The sequence below is a fragment of the Canis lupus genome, chromosome 5 (genome assembly GCF_011100685.1).
Source record: "Canis lupus familiaris isolate Mischka breed German Shepherd chromosome 5, alternate assembly UU_Cfam_GSD_1.0, whole genome shotgun sequence".
Lineage (NCBI taxonomy): Eukaryota > Metazoa > Chordata > Mammalia > Carnivora > Canidae > Canis > Canis lupus.
The window spans coordinates 21,594,933-21,619,555 of record NC_049226.1 but is presented as its reverse complement, the minus strand read 5'-3'; the positions used below and the strand labels follow the sequence as shown (position 1 = coordinate 21,619,555).

The following is a 24,623-nucleotide window of genomic DNA, read 5'->3' as shown; positions in this document are numbered from 1 at the left end:
TGGCTGAGGGAGGCACCTGCCAAAACATGATCCTATTAGCTCCTTGGCTGACTTCTTGAGCCTTCCTTCTGATTCCATTATTAATATACCAACAGTGCAGGCTTTGGGTAAGCACATGCTTTTTAATGGAAATGCCACAGATTACAAGGCAGGGATCATGATCTCTTTCAGGCTGTATTTTGTGCAATTATTGCTGTTTCTGTTTAGAAGTGTTCAGCTTCTAGTTATCTTCAAGGAATTAACTTATGTATACACACACACACATACACAGCCCACTTGTCAGAAAAAGGATAAGGAAACTTCAGTAGATAGAAAAGCCATATTTTACCAACTATTCACAAAAAGAGCCCTTTCCAAAAAAACATAATACTTAAGTGTTTTAAGAATTATTTTTTTTTAATTTCAAAAGTGCTACACAGTTTTTTCTTCCAGGCAAATGGAGTAGACATACCTTTCCCTACTCCTTCCACCAAGTAGAAATAAAATTCTTGGACATTATGTGTAAAAATAAGAAGACTCTGAAAGGCATAACTAAGAAAATAGACCAGCCAAGAACCTCAAAACCTGAGGCAGGAAGTGATGATAAACTCCACAGATTCTCTTATTCCCTCACGTATTCCTGACGTGGAAACGAAAAAAACAGCAATCCATAAACACCGATGGGCACAGAACCAAAAAGCTCCCCCAAAGCATGATCTCTCTAGCCAAAGGACTAAGAAAAAGGAACAGCATGGGGGGAGCTGGGTGTTTCCGTCAGTTAAGCAACCAACTTTTGATTTTGACTCAGATCATGATCTCAGGGTTGTGAGATTGAGCACCGCATAGGGCTCCATGCCCAGCAGGAAATCTGCTTCAGATTCTTTCCCTCTGCCCTTCCCCTTTCCATCTCTCAAATCAATAAGTCTTAAAAAAAAAAAAAAAAAAAAAAAGGCAGCCCAGCAAGACAAAACACATTTAGACATCAACTGCTTTACTATAGCCAAACATCACAGGAAAAACAACAACAACAACAACAACAAAATGGCCCTACCCACATCAGCAAAAGTTGAGTGAGAAGTCTAAACTTCCACCTTGCCAGGCACCCCAACCTCCTCCTGGGATGTTATGAGAGAAGACCATGCACAGAGCTGGGAATCTTCATCTTTTCATCCCCACAGGGCAGTAACAAACCCCACTCCTCTCTGCAGTGTCAGGGAAGACCCCATGGGGAATCTGGACATTATCAACATAGCATAGTACTGAGTTCCCTCACCACCACCTCCCCGCTCCAGTGGTATCAGCAAAGACCCAGGGCAGAGTCAGGACTTTTACTACAGCCTTTCAGTAATAAGGCCACCCTAAGTAAAGTGTTCCTGTAAGCCACATGAGGAGCTTGAACTCCCCTACCTGCCCAGCAGGTGTGAGGAACCCCTTCTTTAGGTAGCAGGGAGCCTGGCAGAAACAAAGCAGCACCTGTACTCCCCACCACCCTCACCACTGTAATGGTGGTTCAAAGGAAATCAGCTAGAACAAAGTTTAAATAAGATCCCAAGTCTTCTAATGTCACAAAATGTACAAGTTTCAGGCAAAAAAACCATTTATCATAATAAGAACCAGAAAGATTTTTTAAAAACAGTGAAAAAAGACAATAAACAGATCCCAACACACCAATATGACAAAGATGTTAGAATTACAGGGAAAAAAATTTAAAGAAGCCATCACAAAAATGCTTTAACAAACAATTATGAACATATTTGAAACAAATTTTGAAAATGGAAAATCTCAGCAAAAAAAAAAAAAACAACTATAAAGTCACAGAAGAAAGAAGACAAAGGATCAAATAAAGATTTTAGAACTGAAAAAATACAAAAGTAAAATAAAAAGCTCACTAGATAAGCTCAATAGAAAAATGGAAGGGACAGAGATGGGGAAAGTCACTGGATTTGTAGATAGAATGATAGAAATTACCACATCTGAATAGCAGAGTATAAAAAGGACAAATGGATGTATAGAGCCATAGGCACCTATGATACTATAGCAAATGATCTAGCATTTAAGTCTTCACTCTCAGAAGGAGAAGACAAAAAGGGGCATGCTGTAAAAGTAGTCAAAGAAATAATGGCTGAAAACTCCCCACGTTTGGAAAGAAGTAAACCTACAGATTCAAGGAACTAAATGAGTCCCAAACAGGATAAATAAATTTTTTAAAAATCCACACCAAAACATATAATTAAACTTCCAAGAACTAAAAGCCAAGAAAAAAGTCTTGAAAGCAGCCAGAAAAAAAAAAATGATAACTTAGATATAGAGTTAAAAATGTGAATCACAGCAGATTTCTCATTAGAAGCCACAAAACCAGGAAGAAGAAGCACAACATTTTTCCAGTGCTGAAAGAAAAACAAAACAAACAAACAAAAAACTAGGACTCAAGAACCTGAAAGTCTGGCACACACATGGAGAAAGGAGATCATTCATGCATTGCTTGTGGCAATATAAAATGGTACAGCCACTCCATAAAACCGTTTGGCAGTTTCATAAAAACCTAAACATGAATCTACCATACAACCTAGCAATTACTCTTTTAGGCATTTATCCCAGAGAAATAAAACTTTATACTCACACATTATGTATATGCATGTTTATAGCAGTTTTATTTATAATCCTTAAAACTAGAAACAACCCAGTTGTCTTTCTTCAATACGTAAATGGTTAAACGAATTGTGACATATCCATACCATGGAATACTACTTAATGGTAATAAGGAACAAAGTACTGCTTCATGTAAAAATCTAGATGAATCTCCAGAGAACTACGCTCAGTGAAAAAAAAGCCAATCCCAAAAGGTGGCCTACAATAGGATTCCATTTACAACATTCTTGAGATGGCAAAATTACAGAAGTGGGGAACAACAGTTTAGTGGTTGCCAGGGGGTTGAGGAAGGGTTTGGGGTAAGGGTATGGCCATAGAGAGGAACATGGAAATGTTCTGTATCCCAACTGCATCATGTCAATATCCGTTTGTAATATTATATTGTATATTATAGTATCGTCTTGCAAACGGTTACCATTGGTGAAAACTAGGTAAAGGTACACAGAGTCTCTCCACTTAATAGCATGTGAATCTATAGCTCTCTCAAGAAGGTTAATTTTAAACAAAAATAGTACATACTCCTAGAAAATTTCAAAATGCAGATTAGGAAGATCTAATTTGGTTATTATACACTAATAGATACAGTACTAATATATTTGGAGGCTTTTTTTTTTAATTTTTATTTATTCATGATAGGCACACAGTGAGAGAGAGAGGCAGAGACACAGGCAGAGGGAGAAGCAGGCTCCATGCACCGGGAGCCCGACGTGGGATTCGATCCCGGATCTCCAGGATCGCGCCCTGGGCCAAAGGCAGGCGCCAAACCGCTGCGCCACCCAGGGATCCCTATTTGGAGGCTTTTTAATTGTATTGATCACTTGTAATCACAGCAAAAAAATATATAGCTCATTAAACCCCCCTCCTCCTTTTCAAGGCCACATGGGAAGCTTTAAAGAATTACAAGGGCTCTAAAGCTCATGGATGGCTCCCTCTGGGCCAATCCTCAATTGTGGTGGAATTGATTTATTTTTGAGTACCAACTTGGAACTATTCTAATGGCTATCTCTGGTACTGTGTGCACAGAACTTTGAGGTCATCTGCAAATCCAAATAAGAATATTGTGATTCATTAGCGATGTCCATCATGGCATGGGTTGCAGGAGTGGTAATATACATGCCACAGATTTATCATCTCCATTGGCTGGAAGAAGTTTAAAAACAAAAAACAAAAACAAGAACAAAACAGCCTCACATACTTCAAGAGACAATTAAGAAAATCCTCTGGGCAAAAGTTCTTAGAAACCCATTCTTCTGTCACAAGTATTATGATGTAGTACATATAGTAACTATTTTATACAGTCCTTTCATTTTTTAGTCAAACTGCATATGGGAATAACTCCTACAGAAAATAGCTAATTGAAATCCAAATATCATTATGGAACTAAGAAATGGGTAAGAAACAAAAACTAGACAGGACTAAGAATCAAACTGGCAGAGGGAAGACTTAAGATCATCGTGGTTTTAAAAAAATGAAATAAAGATAAAGCAATCAGATAAATCATTATGACAGAAAAAAGAAATGATCCCACATCGAGAGAGCTGGTATCCCTAAAAATGGGTGGGTGGAAGTATTAGAATATTGTCAACGATTGCTCTAGAAAAATTAAATCTGCAGATCAGAAAGGAACACAGTATTTTGGGGAAAACTGATGTGGAATGACCAACACACGGCTATAGACTTCCAGGACAGAGGGAAAGGTTTTCAGTCTGGCGGGCAAAGGAAGTCACCCAAGAAAGTAAAAGTGTGTGTTTGTGTGAATGAAGGGGTTTTGCGGGGCGGGGAATCAAACTAGTTTCCGATTATCTCCACAGTATCATGCCAAAAACATCGATTTCGTGTGAGGTCTGTGAACTTGAAAGAGAAAGAAAGCGTGACCTAAGACTTTAAGACTCATTCAACTTGTCCTCAGGGGGAAAAAAAAAAAAAAAAAAAAAAATTAAGAGTGCTTATTTCTACAGCCTGCATAGCAACAAATACTACTGTATAAAGTTGAAAAAAACAAAAAACAAAAAACAAAAAACAACAACAACAAAAAAAAACACACACACAAAGTTTTAAAGATAAAAAGTTTTTAGCTTCCTGGTGTTGAACTCCAGAGAAATCTTTCAGCGAATAAAATATTCTGTGGCAGAAAGTTGACGAATATTTCACTTTAGGTATCTTTGTTTTGCTAAGATACTTGAATTCAATTTTTAATTTTAGTTACTTGTTAAGTAGCTCCTATAGTATGGTTTTTCTTATTGAGTTGTATATCACTTCTTACATCTATATACATGTATAGGATGACTGGAAAGACGATCACTATTTAATGTTAATAATGGTGGTTTCTGGCTGGATGGCAGGAGGGATTTTTTTTTTTCTTGGTGCTTTTTTTTCTGCTTAGCTGGAATTTTTAATCAAATTTTTAATTTTAATTCCATTAGCTTCAATCTTATAATGAGCAGTTGTCACTGTTATAAGTCATAAGAGGTTTACAAATAGAAATAGATCAAAATATTTAGAAGACACAAACAAGGGAATTTTGTATCTTAAAGAGTAATTTTAAAATAAGCTCCCAGTGGTCTTGCGAAATTAAGTAGTGATGATGGGTAACAAAGGAGATAACAGGATACCTGTTTTAAATGGGGCTAATGAAGAAACACAAACTTTTTTCTTGCAAAAAACTGAACTAGAAAAGTATTAAAAACATAGTGCGTTTATTTAAACTGTTGCTTTTCATAATTCATTGAATCTTATCCCAGGTCAATATCTTCATTCTATTACCTTACTGAATACATTCGTTAGTGTTACATAAAACTTCACATAAAATTACATACAAATTAAAAGTACAGTTAAGAACATAGTCATGATCTGTGTGAAAGGATTCACTGTTATGGCACCCTAGTCCCTGATGGGAGTACTTTTTCTGTTTTGTGGGCTTCACAACCTTAGACTCTCTTCTGTTTTAGAGAACATAAAGCAGCTCCTCTGAGCTCTATGCCACGAGGTGCCCAGCCACTGCATTATCGGTTTGTGTTCACCCAGTGGTACCTGTCCACCCGGTGGTTAGCACCAGACCTCTGACCTTTAGGATGTTTATGCGATGCATGAGAAGTGTTCCCTAGGAGGCCCATACGGCCATCTGCCATATTCTTTTTGCGGGAGACATGGAACCAAGATTGAAAGGGCGGTTTTAAGTTTTCAACCTGGGGGGAAAAAAGTGAAAAAGAAAATATGAAGGTCATCTGTAAAGTAATAAGCTAGACCTAAGTACTAAACATAAACCCATAACTCAGAAGCTAAGCCTTCAGAAAGCATAGAGAGTACAAATGAATAAAAATCAAAGCAGATAATGCTCCTTGGAAAATTGGCTTGCATAGGGGGCAGGAAGGTAATAAAGTCATGTCATACCTTTTAACAAAATTAAATCTTTAGTCCAACTAAAATACTTGAAAACACATCTTCAAATTTATGTATATTCTTGGGTTCTCTTCTACCCCACCATTCCCCTCATTGGCTTAACCCAAAGCTGTCTAATCATGACCTCTAGGGCTGAGGTCTCGAAATATCCATTTTCAACATCCCAAATGACCAATACAGATGTTTTGCAGAGCACACTGAAAAGAAATTGTTCCATGAGGATATAGCTGACTATAGATCTGATCCCCAGATGGAAGGAAACCTTTCTAAGAATAGAGTTATCCATCAAAAGATGAATGGATAAAGAAGACGTGGTCTATGTATACAATGGAATATTCCTCAGCCATTAGAAACGACAAATACCCACCATTTGCTTCCACGTGGATGGAACTGGAGGGTATTATACTGAGTGAAATAAGTCAATCGGAGAAGGACAAATATTATATGGTCTAATTCATTTGGGGAATATAAAAAATAGTGAAAGGGAATAAAGGGGAAAGGAGAAAAAAATGAGTGGGAAATCTCAGAGAGGGAGACGACATGAGAGACTCCTAACTCTGGGAAACGAACAAGGGGTGGTGGAAAGGGAGGTGGGCGGGGGGGTGGGTGTGACTGGGTGACGGGCACTGAGGGCGGCACTTGATGGGATGAGCACTGGGTGTTATGCTATATGTTGGCAAATTGAACTCCAATTAAAATATATATATATATGTAAATTAAAAAAATAATAGAAGAATTAAGGGCATATATGTCATTACATGATTTTAAACATTTATACATGCAGAATTATATAATAAACTGTAGAGTTTAGAAACAAACTACAGAAAAAATATTTGCCAGTAATATGAAAAGGGATTAAAATATTTCTAACCTTTGAAGAGAATGTAATAATAATATATTAAGACCTCAAGTGGTAAATTGGTGAAGAAAAAATTCATAAAACAAGTACCCAAAACATTTGGGCACCTAGAGATTTGTTTTTAATGTTTACTTAAATTAAGTAGTCTATAACAGCATCTTCAGCAATGTATTTTTAAATGAGAATAACCAATTTTAGGAAAAATGATAAAATACAAACTTTCACCTAGATCTGGTTAGACTACAAATAAACAAAACCTCCTACATGGTACTTTGGCCATACATTCAGAACAGTAAAATGTCCCTATCCTATCAGCCAGTAATTCCATAGACATGGAATCAAATATCCAGAAATAACTTAAAATTCAGTCATCTTTACAAATTATCAGCTTTTATATCACAACAATGTGGAAATAATCTAGATGACTGCCAGTAATAGATTAGTTAAGTAAATTACAAGGGAAAAAATATTAAAATGTTAAGTATTTAAATTATTTTAACATAAGGGATTAATTTCAGAAAACATACAAACCAGTATATACATACAATGTCAACAGACAGTCTGTCTAGATCCATGTTTTTCAAATTGAGGGTTGCCACTATTTCTGAGTCATGAGATCAATTTAGGTGACTGAAATCACTTTAATAGAAAATATGGGGAGCACTATGTAAAATAAGGATGAGTATTGTTTAATGAAACCTACTTCCAACATACAAATATACCTGTCTTTCTAAGAGTTGTGGTTAAAATATATTTTGCTTTATCATTTATTTTTTTTTAGAAAACTTTTCTTGTGGTGGGATTATAGACCTTTAACCATTTCTTAATATTCCAAATTTTCTATAAATGGTATATTATTTTCTACTGGCAAAAAGCCCACTAATTTTAATGTTTAATCATGAAGGAATTTGGATTAAAGGAGACTTGTGTTCAAATACTACAGAGAGAGGGGAGCTCAGTGGTTGAGCATCTGCCTTTGGCTCAGGTCATGATCCTGGGGTCGTGGGATTGAATCCTGCATCAGGCTTCCCACAGGGAGTCTGCTTCTCCCTCTATGTTTCTGCCTCTCTCATGAATAAATAAACTCTTAAAAAAAAAATGCTACATGGAGAAACAGGACTATAGAAGACTATGCAGCTCCTGAGCACTCAGCCAAGTAGAGAAACTGCATATAGAAGAAAAAAATGTTTCCATAATATTAATATTGTGATTTAAATGTTTATAGTTTTTCCATTTTCCACTTTGACAGTGAACAATTTTTTTTTTTTTTAGAATTAGAATAGGAAAAAAAAAAGCATATAGAAGAACTGGAACACACATTACCTGATATATACTCTTAGGATTACTGACTTTAGGAATGATCTGAGGTTCTTTGTTAGAACTTTCTTCATCCGAGGAAATGCCTGAGGTGGAGTCTAAAGTGGCTCTATTAACAGCAAAGCTGATCTGCTGGGTAAGCTCCCATTCCTCCCACCTGCCTTTAAAAGAAGCAATTGTAAATGGATGATTTTTCTCACCATACCTAAGTAGGAGAAGAAAATAAAGTATTCATCAGGGATCCAAAATTTCACAAGATTTTTTTTATCTCTAATTTTTTTTCTACAGACCACTTTACTCATTTGCAAAAAGTTATTTTACTCATTTTTTTTAAAGATTTTATTTAGTTATTCATAAGAATACACAGAGAGGAGAGAGAGGCAGAGACACAGGCAGAGGGAGAAGCAGGCTCCATGCAGGGAGCCTGACATGGGACTCGATCCCGGGTCTCCAGGATCACACCCTGGACTGCAGGCAGCGCTAAACCGCTGAGCCACCAGGGCTGCCCTTTACTCACATTTTTAAAAACATATTGAAATGGTTTGACAGTTAAGCAAATTAAGAGACATTGTGACCTTCAGCTAGCACAGGGTTGTAATTAACGGCGGTCTTTGTAAGGGCTCTCAGTGAATTTTTCAGAAAAAGACAAAAACTAGTTTCTTTCAATTCAGCTAATGGATTGCATTGCAACTTCTCTGCCGCCTAGATACTGCTTATAATACTTAGGCATTATAATCTACAGTGGGCAATAACGTGTAGTGATCAAAGGCAAATTTGAAATACTACGTGAAGTCTTTGTGCTTCTAGGCCATCCACTCCTACCGGAAGTTTGTGCAAATAAAGTTTGCATCTGAAACCTTAACCAGCCAGTGCCCTCCTTGCCACTAACATAGGTGTACAGAACTATGCAACCCACAGTTTAAGGGAGGGTCACACCACCTCCCATGAGATTACTCACCTACAGCACACTTCAAAGGGATCTACCCACAGGGTCATCTCCTTTGGAAGTCCCAGGTGAGAAAAATCCACGTTACTTTCAGCACAAGCCCTTTCTAGAATGGGATCTTTATTCTGATTATTATTTATCCTGATACACCTTTCAAAAGCAAGGAAAGGGAAACAAAGACGTGGGGACAGGAGCCTTCGTAGAACAATCATGTGATGAACAAACAGCTCCACCCTCACCCGCAACCCTACCCAGTCCCCACCCTCCACAGTTTTAGGGATAGAACCATCAACTTGTAACAGCTACTCATAATGTGAGTTGCATCACTAAGTCACACAATTAGTGTGACGAATGTTCTCTGCATATCTTTTGTGGTAAGCACAAGATAGAGACAGCTTAACCCACCTTACATAAGGGGTTTGCCCTATAGTCTTCAACTATATTTAAACTATATAGTTTTCAACTATGCACTGCCACCTGCTCCGTGTCTTTCTCTCAAGCCCACATTTCAATCAATTTAAGACCATAAAACTTTTGTTCCTCAGACACTGGCAAAAGAATCATTGCCAATGGTTATCACTTGCTACTTCCTTCCCTTTGCCATCATATACACCAGCTCTCACCTGAAGGCTTGCCCTTTGGAAGGGCAGTCAGAGTGCCAGTGACTTCTGTAGGTTTCAAACAAGATCGTCATCAGCTTTTCTGCAAAGTCTTCTATTTGCTGTTTACTCAATTTATCATGTTTTTTTACCAATCTTGTGACAAAGAAAACTGCAGTTGCAATTTCATCCCTCATGATTCAAGGGAAAGGAGGTCTGTAATCATTAAAAGGAAGTGAGAATAAAATAGAAACAGGTCACACTGATTATCAACGTGTATTTGCCATTAGGAAGTTTTAGGGACCTTAAATTTAAAACAGAAATCACTTGTTTATCCTTTATGAACTAAAGAAGCACATCGATAACTATCAATTAACAAAACACCAACGAATACCAATTCCTCAACCAGTTTTCAGTATTTTCAAAGAAAAAAGACTCTCTTTTTAAAACTTTAATACACTTAAGAAACAAATGAAACACGATTATGCAACTTAAATTTTTAAAAAAGTCAGGATCCCTGGATGGCTCACCAGTTTAGTGTCTGCCTTCCACCCAGAGCATGGCCCTGGAGTCCTGGGATCGAGTCCTGCATCAGGCTTCCTGCTTGGAGCCTGCTTCTCTCTCTGCCTCTCTCTCTCTCTCTCTCTCTCTCTCTCTCTCTGTGCCTCTCATGAATATAAATAAATAAATAAATAAATAAAACCCTGATATGGGACAATAAATTATACCCAAGCACTGCTTTTAAAAAACATTTACAGAGAGCAAAACATTTCAGGATATAGTAGTTCTAAAACGTGGCTCTCAGGTTGCATGCATCAAGTGAAAGTTAAGGTTAATCAAACATACATGATACTTGCCAGAAAAAGTGCTTTGGCCCCAACAGAGAGTGGGCCAGAGTTAGAAGATACCCTCCCCCACACCTGTTCTGTTGGTTTTAGGCTGAAGTTTATATAATCCCGGGTCCCAGGGCAGGACAGGTGTGTTTAACCTTACACAGGTGCTGTCCATTAGGGTAATTAGATAGCTCCTTCCAGGTCCCCATCAGATTGCTATAGGTAGAGTAAGTTCTTTAAAATGGTCAAAGATCTTCCATTTGGATTTGTCTCTTCTATTTTGCTGATTATAACATTAAAGTCTTATCTCTTATGACATAGATTGAGAATCAAGCCTTCACCTTCCATATCTAACATCCTACATTCCAGTCATTTTGTCTCTAATTGTAATGTCAACATATTAAAATATTTTGTCTTAGATCTCATATAAAATTTAAGACAACTTTCTTTGAACAATCGTTATGTTGACTACACACGTCTTTTGCTAAGATGTTTATTTGTAAAACAAGTAGAAGAGATCTTGGAGTTTATCTAGTCTCACTGATTCTCAAAGTGTGGGTCACTGACCACCCCGTTTGGACCCACCCAGCCTCTTGTTAAAAATGTGGATTCGTGGACCTTATCCCAGATCTGTTGAATCAATACTTCAAAAGGTGAAGCTTGAGAACCAGTAGTTCACAAGTTCTTCCAGATGATTCTTTCACTCAAATGTAAGAACCACCACACCTGACATATAATCTTTAATCCCACAGTAAGTGGTCATTCAGGTTCTTCATCAGTGAAAAGGAATTCATTCCCTTTAAAGAAAGCCCATTTCATTTCAAAAAGCTCCAAATACCAAGCAGTGCTTCCTCCCTTGGAGGCGCTATTTCCTCCTAACAGAAGCCTTGGTTCTTCCCTCTGGAACCATAGACTGTATCTAATACTCCACCACAAGAAGACACTTCAAATACCAGCCTCTCCTGGGTCTTCTCTTTCAGAGGGCTAACCTCAACTTTTTAACAGTTCTTCCTATAGACACATTACTCAGACACTTCACCAGGCTCAGGGCTCTCCTGTGGAGGAGTTTCAGCTATGTTGATCATGCTTGTTTAAATTGCAGAGCCCAGAAAGATACTAAATGCTCCAGGTATGCTCTACCATTACAGATTAGAGTGGGACTGTCTCCTCCTTTGCTGCAAATACTGTATTTCTAGAATGTAGCCTCAGGTGCCATTCGTTTTGCTGGCAGTAGCATCCCACCACTGCCTCACAATGAACTTGCAAGTAGTCTTTTTCACTAATGCTATTGGTTTTTTACATCTTTCCCTTCCTGTACAGCATAATGTTTAAGAATATGGGCTTTGGAGTTAGACCTTGGATGTGAGTTGCAACTTTACATCTCACCGTGTAATCTGGAGCAACTTCCTTATCTCCTGAACTTTCAGTTTCTGATCTGTAAAATGGGAGGGACAAGAGTGATGCCCCCCACCCAGATTGTTAACAAGATTACAATGAATGACATATTAACGTACCCAGTCCAAAGCCTGCCTAGCAATTGTAACAGGAGGGCAGTATTGCAGAGCAGTTAGGAAACCAGCTCTCATGAATAAATAAATGAAATCATTAAAAAAGAAAAAAAGAAACCAGCTATGAAATAAAGCATCATGGATTGAATCCCAGTCCTTCATTTGCCAGAAATTTAGAGAAGTTTCTCAGTCTCTCTCATCTTCAAAATCTCATCTTTAAAAAAGGGGTGAAGTATAGTACCTATATCCTTGGAACCAGACTTCTAGATCTGGAACTCTTTCTGGGTTGTTATGAGAATTAAGTATAAAATGCCTAGAGCACCAAGTACTCAATAAATGCTCTGTAGATGATAGATTACTACTACTATCATAAGGCTCTTATCCAGATTAGATTATAAAATTATATGAAGTATTTAACAGAGTGCCTAGCATATAATAAGTGCTCAAAAAGTGGTAGCCTTTCTTATTGATAAATAGTAAATTTATCATTTTATTGTCAGTCTTTACTAATGCTTTATGGATTAGAAGGAGGTATAAACAATGGAATATTACTCAGCCATTAGAAATGACAAATACCCACCATTTGCTTCCACCTGGATAGACCTGGAGGGTTTTATGCTGAGTGAAATAAGTCAATCGGAAAAGGACAAACATTATATGATCTCATTCACTTGGGGAATATAAAAATTAGTGAAAGGAAATAAAGGGAAAGGAGAGAAAATGAGTGAAAATATCAGTGAGGGTGACAAAACATGAGAGACACCTAACTCTGGGAAATGAACAAGGGGTAGTGGAAGGGGAGGTAGGCGGGGGGTGGGGGTGACTGGGTGATGGGCACTGAGGGGGGTACTTGGTGGGATGAGCACTGGGTGTTATGCTGTATGTTGGCAAACTGAACTCCAATAAAAATTTTTTAATAAATTAATTAAATAATAACTTTTAAAATTAATTAATTAATTAAAGGGGGTATAGAACAACTGCATTTTGCAGTTATACCTATCATATTTCATTGTGTTGAATTTAGACCATCACTATAAGGAAACAGGATTCTGACCCAATTTTGTCATTCAATAAATTCTCTTATCGTTTTGTCTACCTGTTATCTGTAAATTTGCCAAGAATGTATCCTGTTACAAGTGAAAACAAATGAGTACAATAAAGATCAAGCAGGGGCCCCTGGGTGGCTCAGTCAATTAAGTGTTTGCCTTTGGCTCAGGTCAGGATCAAGTTTGGCTCCCTGCTCAGTGAGGAGTCTGCTTCTCTCTCTCCCTTTGCCCCTCTCCCTGCTCATGCTCTCTCTCTCTCTCTCTGAAATAAACAAAAATCTTTTTAAAAAAAGAATAAAGATCAAACAAAGTACTTTGACAAAATCCAAGTGGAAAGATTTAAATGTCATTCTGTAGCCTGTTTACCATAATATTAGTATTACTCTTTCGAAATTATATATATATAGAGAGAGAGAGAGAGAAAGAGAATATACTAGAATAGAGAAATACAAATATTTAGTGTTGCTATGAACTAAGATTTTCAATGTAAGGAAAAGGGTAAAAGTGTAAAAATCAAGGAAATTAAGTAAAAAATTATATCATGTTAAATTTGAAATGGTAGTATTAATATGAACCTGAGGTTTTTTTCCAAAAAATTTGTATTTTGGTTCTGTCCACTGAAAGGCCTAGAATCAATGAGCAATCCTTATACTCATTTTGTGGTCTCTAAATACAATTTCTTACTTAAAAAAGTCCTTGGAGAAATGACTGATTTCAGTTCTGGTTCAGGTCATATATTACATGAGCCTGAAATATATTTTATCAGAAAGCAAGAAAACTATACAAAACCAGTGGGTCATGTCAAAAGACATAAAAACCTACATGAAGAGCTCCCATTGGCCAAAGATAGGTCATTTTGAACACTAATAAATACTGAGGTTCTTCAACCAGTTCTCCTCTTCAGGGTCAACACAATCATCCCCCAACTGCTGGAACTATCAGATGCTGATGGCTTATAGCTGCATCTCTCATTGGAACTTACTCTTGGAAACTACCTCACAGTAAAGATATCCTCCCATCCCCTGCAAGGCGTGGCCTGCTGTGCAGCCACTGACTGGCTAATGTGGGGATACAAAATCCTGGCTTCCTTGCTATTCTAAAGGGCTATCCCATCTCCAGAACTCCCCATAAAATAGACTGAGTGCTCAATTGCAACTGCACCATTGGTCTACCTGTCTCTCCACCCAGTCCTATCTTTGTCACCCTCTCATGTGTATCCCTCAAGAGGACTCCCTAATAAACTTGCATGCAGTTTCCCATCTTAGAGGCTGTTTCTAAGGAACTCAATCTACAACAGTTTGTACCAGGGATGTTTTAAGAAAACAGACTCTAAAATGGAATTCTGGAAATGGATTACTCCCTCCTGGCTGGAATAAAAACTTCATTGCTAGTAGTAGTAAAATATGGATATGGATGACTCCTGACATGCTGGAGAGTATAACTTAAAGCTTTCACCAGTGATGAACTGAAATTAATTATAGATATTATTACTGGAAATACAGATAGGATTGCACTATCTTTGATGCTTTAGGAGATATGAGAAAGGATCATCTAAAGACTGTGAAAATGGTGGCTGAACACCTGGATATCTAGTAATGATATGATTTAACAAGGTTGGTTCAATTCAATTTATTAAGTATTTAAGTATGTACTATATACCCAAAACATATAAAAATAAAATTATGACTAGGACCTTAATGACCTTCCATTTTTATAGTAACTTGCTGATTTCAGCTTTCCATTATATATTTCTTGTTCCTCTTACTCAGTTACAGGGGTTTCCAAACTACTGTACTTTGGAATCACCTGAATATCTTTTAAAAATACTGATGCCTGCCATCAGTCTACCCCCCAGCCATTCTGATTTCAGGGGAATGGAGTGCAACCAGGGAATCAGGACTTTTAAAAGCTTCCCCAAGTGATTATAATGGGCAGCAAAGATAGAAGAGCATTAAGAGAGATAGCTCCCTAGCCATTAAGGGAATTTCACATTTATTTTATACTCTTGATTGCTTCGTAATGCCTTGAGCTCAACAAAGATTATTATCACAAATTTGCATCATTTGTCCTCATCTTTTCTAGCCTTTGCTGGGATAACTTTTGCAAAGTTTTTTTTTTTTTTAATTTATGTTAGAAGTAAAAAAAAAAATTGGAAATCAGGACAACTACTCATATATTGCTGATATAAAATTTGCTTTGGAACTAAGGCAGCATATGCATTAGCATATCCTCAAATTTCTCCTTTTCAAATGGTTAGTGTTTGCATTTATAATACTGCAGGGGTGCCAGGCGTTTAATAATTCTTTCATTAGTTCACCTTCCCAGATGACATACTGTTACAGTGCATTTTGAGTTGGTGCAACCCATTAGCTGATGAGGCTTTGAACCCTCCCTAGTGATATTTTCTGCAACAGGCCCAGGCAGGCCTGGATGTTATGAATAGAACAGTAGAATAACAATGTACTTAGAGTTCAGGAAAGAACAAATAGAAACTAAACATCATGCAAGACTTCCTTCAGTTACTTGTTTATGATGATTTTAAACACCTTACTTAAATCACCTCCTAGACATAATGAGAACTAGAACTTCTACTATAATTGACATTCATGCCATGACTATTTACTGACCATCTACTGCACGTGAGATGCTGCTAAGTGCCGCGGGGTTAAAAAATTTTGTTTCACCTGTCCTTTCAAGAGGTTTATAATCTAGAGTAGGAAATCAGGTATGTACACAGGGACTATTTGGATGCAGAGTTTTGAGAAGTGGGATACTCAAAAATCCCTCCAAGTTTCCAGCATGAATAGCCAAGACAATAATGTTATCATTGAAATAACTGAGTTAAAAAAAAAAAGAAAGAAAGAAATAACGGAGTTCAACAGAAGAGCTGGTAGAAAAAGAACAGTGGCCAGTTCAGATTGAGATGTACTGAGTTTTCTTTTTTTAAGATTTTATTTATTTATCCATGAGAGACAGAGAGAGAGAGAGAGAGAGACAGAGAGACAGAGAGAGAGAGGCAGAGACACAGGCAGAGGGAGAAGCAGGCTCCATGCTGGGAGTCCGACGTGGGACTCGATCCCGCGTCCCCAGGATCACACCCCGGGCTGAAGGTGGCGCTAAACCCCTGAGTGACTGGGGCTGCCCCGTACAGAGTTTTCTATGGCAATTAAACACCCAGGTACTTCTGCGATTGACTTATTTCACTCAGCATAATACCCTCCAGTTCCATCCACATTGAAGCAAATGGTGGGTATTTATTGTGACGAACATTATATGGTCTCATTCATTTGGGGAATATAAAAACTAGTGAAAGGGAATAAAGGGAAAGGAGAGAAAATGAGTGGGAAATATCAGAGAGGGAGACAGAACATGAGAGACTCCTAACTCTGGGAAACGAACAAGGGGTAGTGGAAAGAGAGGTTGGGGGGGGGTGGTTGAGATGACTGGGTGATAGGCACTGAGGGGGGCACTTGGTGGGATGAGCATGGGTGTTATGCTATATGTTGGCAAACTGAGCTCCAATAAAAAAAAAGAAAAGAAAAGAAAAGAAAAGAGAAAAGAAAAGAAAAGAAAAGAAAAGAAAAGAAAAGAAAAGAAAAAAAGAAAAGAAAAGAAAGAAAAGAAAAGAAAAAAAGAAAAGAAAAGAAAGAAAAGAAAAGAAAAGAAAAGAAAGAAAAGAAAGAAAAGAAAAGAAAAGAAAGAAAAGAAAAGAAAAGAAAAGAAAAGAAAAGAAAAGAAATAAACACCCAGGTAGTAATCAGCATTGACAGGATATTAGAATTTAGCAGAAGATCTAGCCTGGGCCAGCCTAAACCAACCTCATATTTAAGTAGAATAGAAAATAGATGCTAAAATTTAAAGACAAACAAACAAAAAACAAACGCCCCAAAAACAGCTCTTCCACTTTTTTTTTAAGATTTTATTTATTTATTCATGAGACAGAGAGAGAGAGAGAGAGAGAGAGAGAGAGGCAGAGACATAGGCAGAGGGAGAAGCAGGCTTCCTGTGGGGAGCTTGATGCAGGCTGGATCCCAGGACCCTGGGATCATGCTCTGAGCCAAAGGTGGATGCTCAACCACTGAGCCATCCAGATGCCCCTCTCCCACGGTTTCTACATAATGTCTAAAATTTCCATTATTCAGGCATTTAGTTCCTTGATTAGATGTCTTTTCAGGATTTCCCTCTGAAAATGTCAAATGGGTTATCCCTAGTAGAACAAAAGAATCCTGTTCTGTCCAGAGATGTTTGGAAAAGGGAAGGAAGCCTGGGGGAAATGAGGTTTCTGGCCATTCGGAATGAGGATGAAGAATGAAGGGGAAGCACAGCAGAGACATATTTCACCATCTTATTAAGTCTATAACAGAATCGGATGGTAGAAAACTCGAAAATGATCAAAATGACTTTGCACAAGGTAAGACCTTCCTGAATTGCATTCCTCATTTCAGCATGAGAGACTTCAACCCACCACTAAGGTATCTACAAGCCCTGAGGTTCATCAATTAACAGTAAACCTCGAAAATTTGCTTCTACATTTGTCTTCTTGATCTTAACTAAACTTCAATATTTAATGATGTAAAAAGAGGTGAAATAATTTTAAAATACCATCTACTTTGAACATTATGTTCACTGGACTTTTTACATGATAGCCAGTCTTAACAGCAGACCTATTTGATTTCCCTAGTGTGCCTTCCTTAAGTTGGGAATTCCAGCCATTTGCAAGTGCCCATCATTGCTAATGAGGAAAAAAATACAGATGGTTGAGCAAAAAATCCCACTTCTGACAGAAGAGTATTTTTTTTATAACCTCAAATAAGTAGTACCATCTTACGAAGCCATGAACTCTTCCATCCCATTATGTTCAAACCACATATTAAGGAAGTTACACTAATTGTTGAAACAAAATTTGTATGGCAAAATGTTACCTGATTAAACTCTACAGTTATGTGATGTTAATTTAAACCCAAAAGATATTAAATTTAGAGCCACCTAATCTATTAAGTGAAACATTTACTGATAAACTAAATGAATCAAACTATCTGATGCTTCTTTTTCATAAAGTTACCATGCAAGTGTATTTACAACAAGCCTTTTTCCTACTTTATTTGTATTTTCTATGTGCATTAATAAGTAATCATAATGGAAGTGGTATTGTGCTAGAAGGCCCATATATATATATATATATATATATATATATATATAGCCCTCCCAGAGGACCAGAAGAGTCCTCTCTTCTGCTTCTCCTTGTAGGCTCAAAATTTACTTCTTCCTGCCAGCCCTTACAGAGGACATGGATACTCTCAAAGTTAAGTCCCTAGCCTTTTGCTTACCTCACTCTGTTTTCTCTTCACTGACATGTCAGTGAAGTCACATATATATGAAATGCATCAAGTTGGAAACCAAGATATTCCACTGCAAACCATTCAGGATGCAAGAAACTGTATACATAGTGCTCTGTACTAATATAGTAAATGTGTGTTATATACACCAGCACCACTCTCTGCTATTATGAAATGCTAATTTCAAAAATGCAATAGAGTACTGGAAAATAATATTTTCTTACTAATGGAAGATACTACTCCCAGGCTCCAAGATTTTACCCGGAAAGTAGGAATGGAGCTTGCAATTTAAACAAGTTATAGATGAGCTAAAAGGGGAAAGACCATATACACTTGACTGAATGTTTGAACTTAATGACATCCTTGAGATATATTCTATGGAGATAGAGGAAATAAAGATAATAAATCAGAATTATGTGACTTTTTTTCAGAGTTATAAAAATTTTTTAAACTGAGGAATACAAACCCCGCCTAGAAAAAAGGATTAAGGGCCAAATGGGAGAATAGAAATAAAAACAAAAATAAGTAGACCTCCAGTGGCGCTTAAAAGAATGGCATAAAGTATTTTCATGCTGACGAATTTATTAACAAGATAATCAGTCAATTTCCTGCTTTTGGCTTCATAAAGTTACAGAACACATTCTAGAGCTTTTAAGAATAGACTTTCTTCAACTGTGCATTCAGATCATCTGTTGTCTGTACTGAAACTCTAAAATTACTTCTAAAATCCTTAAATATCTACCTGAGACTTTTTGGGGAGGCGACAGAGGCTAACCAGTATGGGGGAAGCAGCCAGAAAAGTTAATATGTTTCCTAATAGTCTAGAGAAGTCCATGGACCCCTCACTGACTCAATAAATAAAGCCCTGAGACAACAGTCTGGAAAAGCCAGTACAGTCATCTACTGCCCACTGACCAAGCCTTATGACCTGATGGTTCCCAGACAACTATTTCCCTTGAATTCATATATTCCCTTGAATTCATATAGGTATATGACCCTGTTTACAATAGCTTGGCTTTTGTGGGAGTCCTCTCTTCTGCTTCTCCTTGTAGGCTCAAGATTTACTTCTTACTGCCAGCCCTTACAAGAGGACACGGATACTCTCAAAGTTAAGTCCCAAGCCTTCTGCTTACCTCACTCTGTTTTCTCTTCAAGAAAAACACCTTGCTCTGTCCTGGGTGGACCAGAGCAAATGTTGGAGGGTCAGTAAAATATAAGACAGCATACCTCTCCTGGAGATCTCATTCATCCTTAGGACTTCAACTGTTGCACCTTTAGGAAACATCTAAATCCCTCCTTTCAAGAGTTGCAGCCCCAAATATCCAACTCTATGAAAGTCCTTTCATCACCTAAACTAAACATGCCTGAGCATAAATGCATCATAATTAGCATCTTACTAGATTTGCCTCCCAGCATCTTTGAAACTAGAACGTGGAGGTTCATCTTGTTCTCCCTCCACTTTAACCAGTCACTAGGTCTTATGCCCTTTCCTTCCCCGAATCTTTCCCATTCATACCAAGTGATTCCTATATCATTTCATACCTAGGTCATTAAAATAATTACCTAAATGGATGCTGAGTCTCCCCAGTCTCCCCCTCCTCTAATCCATGCCACTCTATTAATTACCACAGAACAACATGTGGTATAAGTCATAGACCCCTGCAGGCAGGAGAATGAGATTAAAACTCCTGGTAGCCTGACACCTATAGTCCCCCATGATCTATCTCCAAATTACCCACATCTCTAATCTTATTTCCCCAAGTGGGGACACACTCATTGCTCTCCCAACTGACCACATATGTTACGGTCTCCATGAACTGGCTTGTATTTTTCCCTCACAAATTGCTCGTCTTACCAAAAATACCAACCTCTATCTTCTCCCTTTATCTATGTCCTACTTTTCCTTCTAGATCCAGCTCTATCCCATAGTTTCTGTACAACCTTCTCTGTGTGCCAACCTTCGGTGATTTGCCTTTTCTTTTTTGCTAAATACTGGCAATAATGAAGCTTACGTAAGTTGTGCAGCCACTATAAAAAAAAAAAAACAGTATGAAGATTCCTCCAAAAAAATAAAAATAAAAAATACCATATAATTCAGTCATTCCAATTCTGGGTATTTATGCAAAGTAAACAAAAACACAAATTTGAAGAGATTATGCACCCCAATATTTATTGCAGCATCATGTACAATAGCCAAGATATGAAAGTGTTCATCCATAGACAATTAAACAAAAGAGAAGTAGTGGATAGATAGATAGATAGATAGATAGATAGATAGATAGATAGATAGATAGATATAGATGTATAATGGAATATTACTCAGCCATAAAAAGGATGGAATCTTGCCATTTGTAACAATATGGATGGACCTAGAGGGCATTATGCTAAGTGAAATAAGTCTGACATAGAAAGGCAAATACCATATGATTTCAGTTATGTAGAGGATCTAAAAAATGAAACAAACAAAAAACAGAAAGAGATTCATAAATACAGAGAACAAACTGGTGGTTACCAGAGGAAAGAGGATTCAGGAAATAGGCAAAATAGGTAAAGGGGATTAAGAGGTACAAACTTCCAGTTATGAAATAAATAAGTCAAAGGGATGAAAAGTACAACATAGGGAATACAGTCAATAATATTGTAATAACTTTGTATGGTGATACATGGTAGCTACACTTAGCAAACTATTTCATAATGTATATAATTGTCAAATCACGATGTTATATACCTGAAAGTAATTTATCAAATATTTAATTAAAAATTTAAAAATTAAAAATTAATTTTAAAATAATAATGAATCTTACATTATTCAGAAGACTTAAAGCATGTATAAATCTAACAATCTTGGTATATAATGTAAATATATATAATATAAATAATATATAGATATTAATTATATATTTATATTGATATAATTACTAAACCATCGCTATCTTAATTATGTACACAAATCATCTCTCCAACTAGACCACAAATCCTGTGTTCTCTCAAGATGGCAAATATGCAACGTGTTTGCTCCTACTGCTGAATCCTTAACAAAAAGCTCAAGCAACTTCAGTAATAAAGTCTCTTTTTTAGATCGTTTCTGATTTACTTTAACATTTTCATACTGAAAGCAACAGTATTGATTAATCAATAAATATAAATAAGCTAATGAAGAATCTGGTGCACTCTTACTAATAAGAACACAATGAAATGAAATCAGAAGTATGAAATTATAAAAATTCCTGGCAGTTCATTTTAGCTAGAAAAAAGTCTCCTCTCATAATTGAACAGATTCATTGATGTTTAGCTCTTCAAAGGCACTATGTTGACTTCTATCTAGTCTTGCATCAACATGTAAACTAGTTCCTAAATAGAGTGTCATAAATGTTAATAAGCTAGTCTGATGTTTATTGATCAATATAAAAATCAAAACATGGTTCTCTATTTCCTAAGAGAAAATATACATTTAGAAAATAGGTTTAAAAGAAGCTGCTAAACTCCAACAATTTCTCATCAGTCTGATTCTTCATTTCTTCCTCCAAACAACATCCTCCAAAAGCTATGAAGGCTAAAAAATGTTCAGATGGTGTGTCTGTGTTATATTAAAGAAGAGAGCAAGTTTGTCTCCGTTTTAATTCCCAATTCCCATCACTCTAGTCTTTTATCGAGGAGTGGTAAATTTAAGCAATACAAATTCTCCAAAGCTGAACCAGAAGGTATGTGTTTTCTATACTCTTCTGGGTTTGTTCCTAATCACCAACCTCATCTCCTCTCCTTAGCACTCCTTCCTCATCACTCGAATCACCAAAAGCCCAGAAATTCAATAAAACAGTAAACAATTGCTCTGAAAGGTACCTTCCTGGTTTTGTCTAAAATAAATGCAATCTTCTGTTTGGTCATTTAAAACACCACAGGCATTCTTACTTAGATTAAATCATGGGTCTCCCTGGTCTCCAGGCATGCCTAGACATGAACCATAAAGGGAATGAGATCCTTGGAGTTTCTCTAGTAACTACAGGCCAAATCAACAGCAACCCTAAGAAGAAGCATTCTTTGAAAAAAAAAAAAAAAGAAAGAAAGAAGAAAAGAAAGAAAGAAAGAAAGAAAGAAAGAAAGAAAGAAAGAAAGAAAGAAAGAAAGAAAGAAAGAAAGAAAGAACGAACCAGGACAAGGCCACATTTTTTTCCTCGTTTTTACTTTTTTTAGTTGCACTACCTGCAAAATAAACTGCGTTTAAAAAAAGTGATTTTTGGAAGCAATGCATCTTGATGACTTTTACATATGTTTTCTTTATTTTTAAAATTATCTTTGAAGAAAAGCTTTAAGAATCTAAAATTTCAAGGCATCTGCTGCAACCACTACCTTGGAGGGCAGCAATCTAGCTCAGGTAAGAAATGTAAGATGCGACTAATCACAAAACATCAATCAGGAAGAGGTATTTAATATTGTATCGGGTGAAGTAAATAGCAGTTTGGAAAAACAGAATTGTTTTTATAAGGATATCCTAACCAAAACTTGTGAGTCTGCATATTGTTAATGGAATGGAAGCTATTTCATTCCTGCATTTATATATGTATGTATATTTAACTATCAAATACAAAACTGATTCTACAGTTACCTCTAGAGAGCTCACAGGCTAATTAGCTCTGATTCCAGCATTTTGTCTGGTATGGCTTGGGACACTGTACATGTTAAAGAAGCGTGTGGGATTTATGTGGTGTATTCTACAACACTGTGCCTCTCCCAAAGATAAGATGAATGATCTTATCTGACGAAGTGATCTGCCTTTTGCAATTTAACTTTACAAGTTAATCTTGAGAATCAATGTTTTCTGCACTATACATTTTATACTTTAATTTCTTACTTCTCACTTTGGTGTTCTCAGAATACAGGATGCATCTGGCCAAAAAATGTGCTGTCTTTTATTGGAAGATAATGCTGTAACATTCAGGCTCATCCTTGGGAAGTTCTTCTGGCGGTTTAATAGTGTGAGTTTAGGATCTAGATTACCTGCCCCTAATTCATGCTACCAGTGGCATCTATGAAACCATTTCCTAGGTTTAGGGAATCAATCTCCAGCTGGGAAATTTTCCTCTGGGGAAAATAATTTAGATCTAAGCTTTTGGAATCAACAATGAGTGTGCTATACCAGATGCATGGAGACGGTACTGGAGGGCCAACCAACTCCACTCCACAAAGTGTGGGATTAGAATGTTCTTTATCCTTTCCTGACTCATTCACTGAAGGAAAAGAGGGGAAGGAGTAACTAAAGGAAAGAAGTATTAGTAGAGGTCTCCCAGAAACTCTCTGTAACTGTCTTCTTTTTGTTCAATCTACTCCAAATACACACATAATACATCTACGTTATCAGATGTGGAATTGTGAGAATGAGAAAATGTAACTGGTTCGCAAGACATCGTTTTTCTGGCCACCCAGCCCTCACCCTGAATAGCCAAATTTAGTCTTGCTTGCAGGACCTACTGAAGCCTGCCTCCTCAGAGAACCTTCCCTGACAATTACAGTTCTCACTGATGCCCCGTCCTACCCTCTTCTATTTGTCCCCAGCTTACCAATTTATCATATATTGTCTTGGGTTGGTCAATAATGCGTGTTCACATCTTGTCACCACCTGGATTATACATATGGAGGGTAGAATGCGTGACCTTAGGTGCTGAACACATAGCAGGCATTTGAGTCAACATGTGCGGACTGAGCTTTGCTCTAACTACTGGATGAGAAGAGCCGAGCCGACCCTCCCCGTCACCGCAGGGCCCTCCGAGGGTGTGAGAAGCCCCAGGGGAAGACAAGGGTGCGGAGGGGCCCCTGGAAGGCAGTGCTCCCACAAGCCAGAGGCCGCGCAGGCCTATCTCCCTTTGGAAAATCGGAGCCTGCAATCTGATACCGGGCCAAGCTGTTTTCCCCGTCGAGGACGGGCGGGAGGGCAGAAGGAGCTCTTGGTCACCACTGCCCTAGCAGGAAGAGAAACTCGGGAATCCGCGCCGCGGCCTCCAGGGCCTCCCCCGCAGGGACTCGCCCCCGGCGGGGCCCGCAGCTCCCTCCCCGCCCGCCCCTCCCCCACCCCGCCCCTCCCCCACCCCCGCGCGCCCCGCCCCCTCCGCCGCGGGGTTCCAAGGGCGGTTGGCCCGCCACGGCCACGGGCACTCGGC

The 24,623-nt window shown here is 37.7% G+C and overlaps 1 protein-coding gene across 2 annotated transcripts in view; it reads right to left on the bottom strand.

The window, feature by feature from the left end:
* BTG4 (BTG anti-proliferation factor 4) overlaps positions 1-24,510 on the bottom strand; it is a 33,879-nt gene extending 9,369 nt beyond the window's left edge. Inside the window, exons 1-5 of one of the 2 annotated variants that reach the window (XM_038536223.1) lie at positions 24,027-24,510; positions 9,773-9,964; positions 9,162-9,299; positions 8,210-8,408; positions 5,659-5,813 (exon numbers count right to left, since the gene is read on the bottom strand). In XM_038536223.1, coding sequence (XP_038392151.1) covers positions 5,659-5,813; positions 8,210-8,408; positions 9,162-9,299; positions 9,773-9,945 — 665 coding nt within the window. In that variant the 5' untranslated portion in view covers positions 9,946-9,964; positions 24,027-24,510. Of the gene's footprint in view, positions 1-5,304; positions 5,814-8,209; positions 8,409-9,161; positions 9,300-9,772; positions 9,965-24,026 lie in introns of those variants that run through there. The other variant, XM_038536222.1, reaches the window with a different exon arrangement.
* Positions 24,511-24,623: the final 113 nt, after the last annotated feature.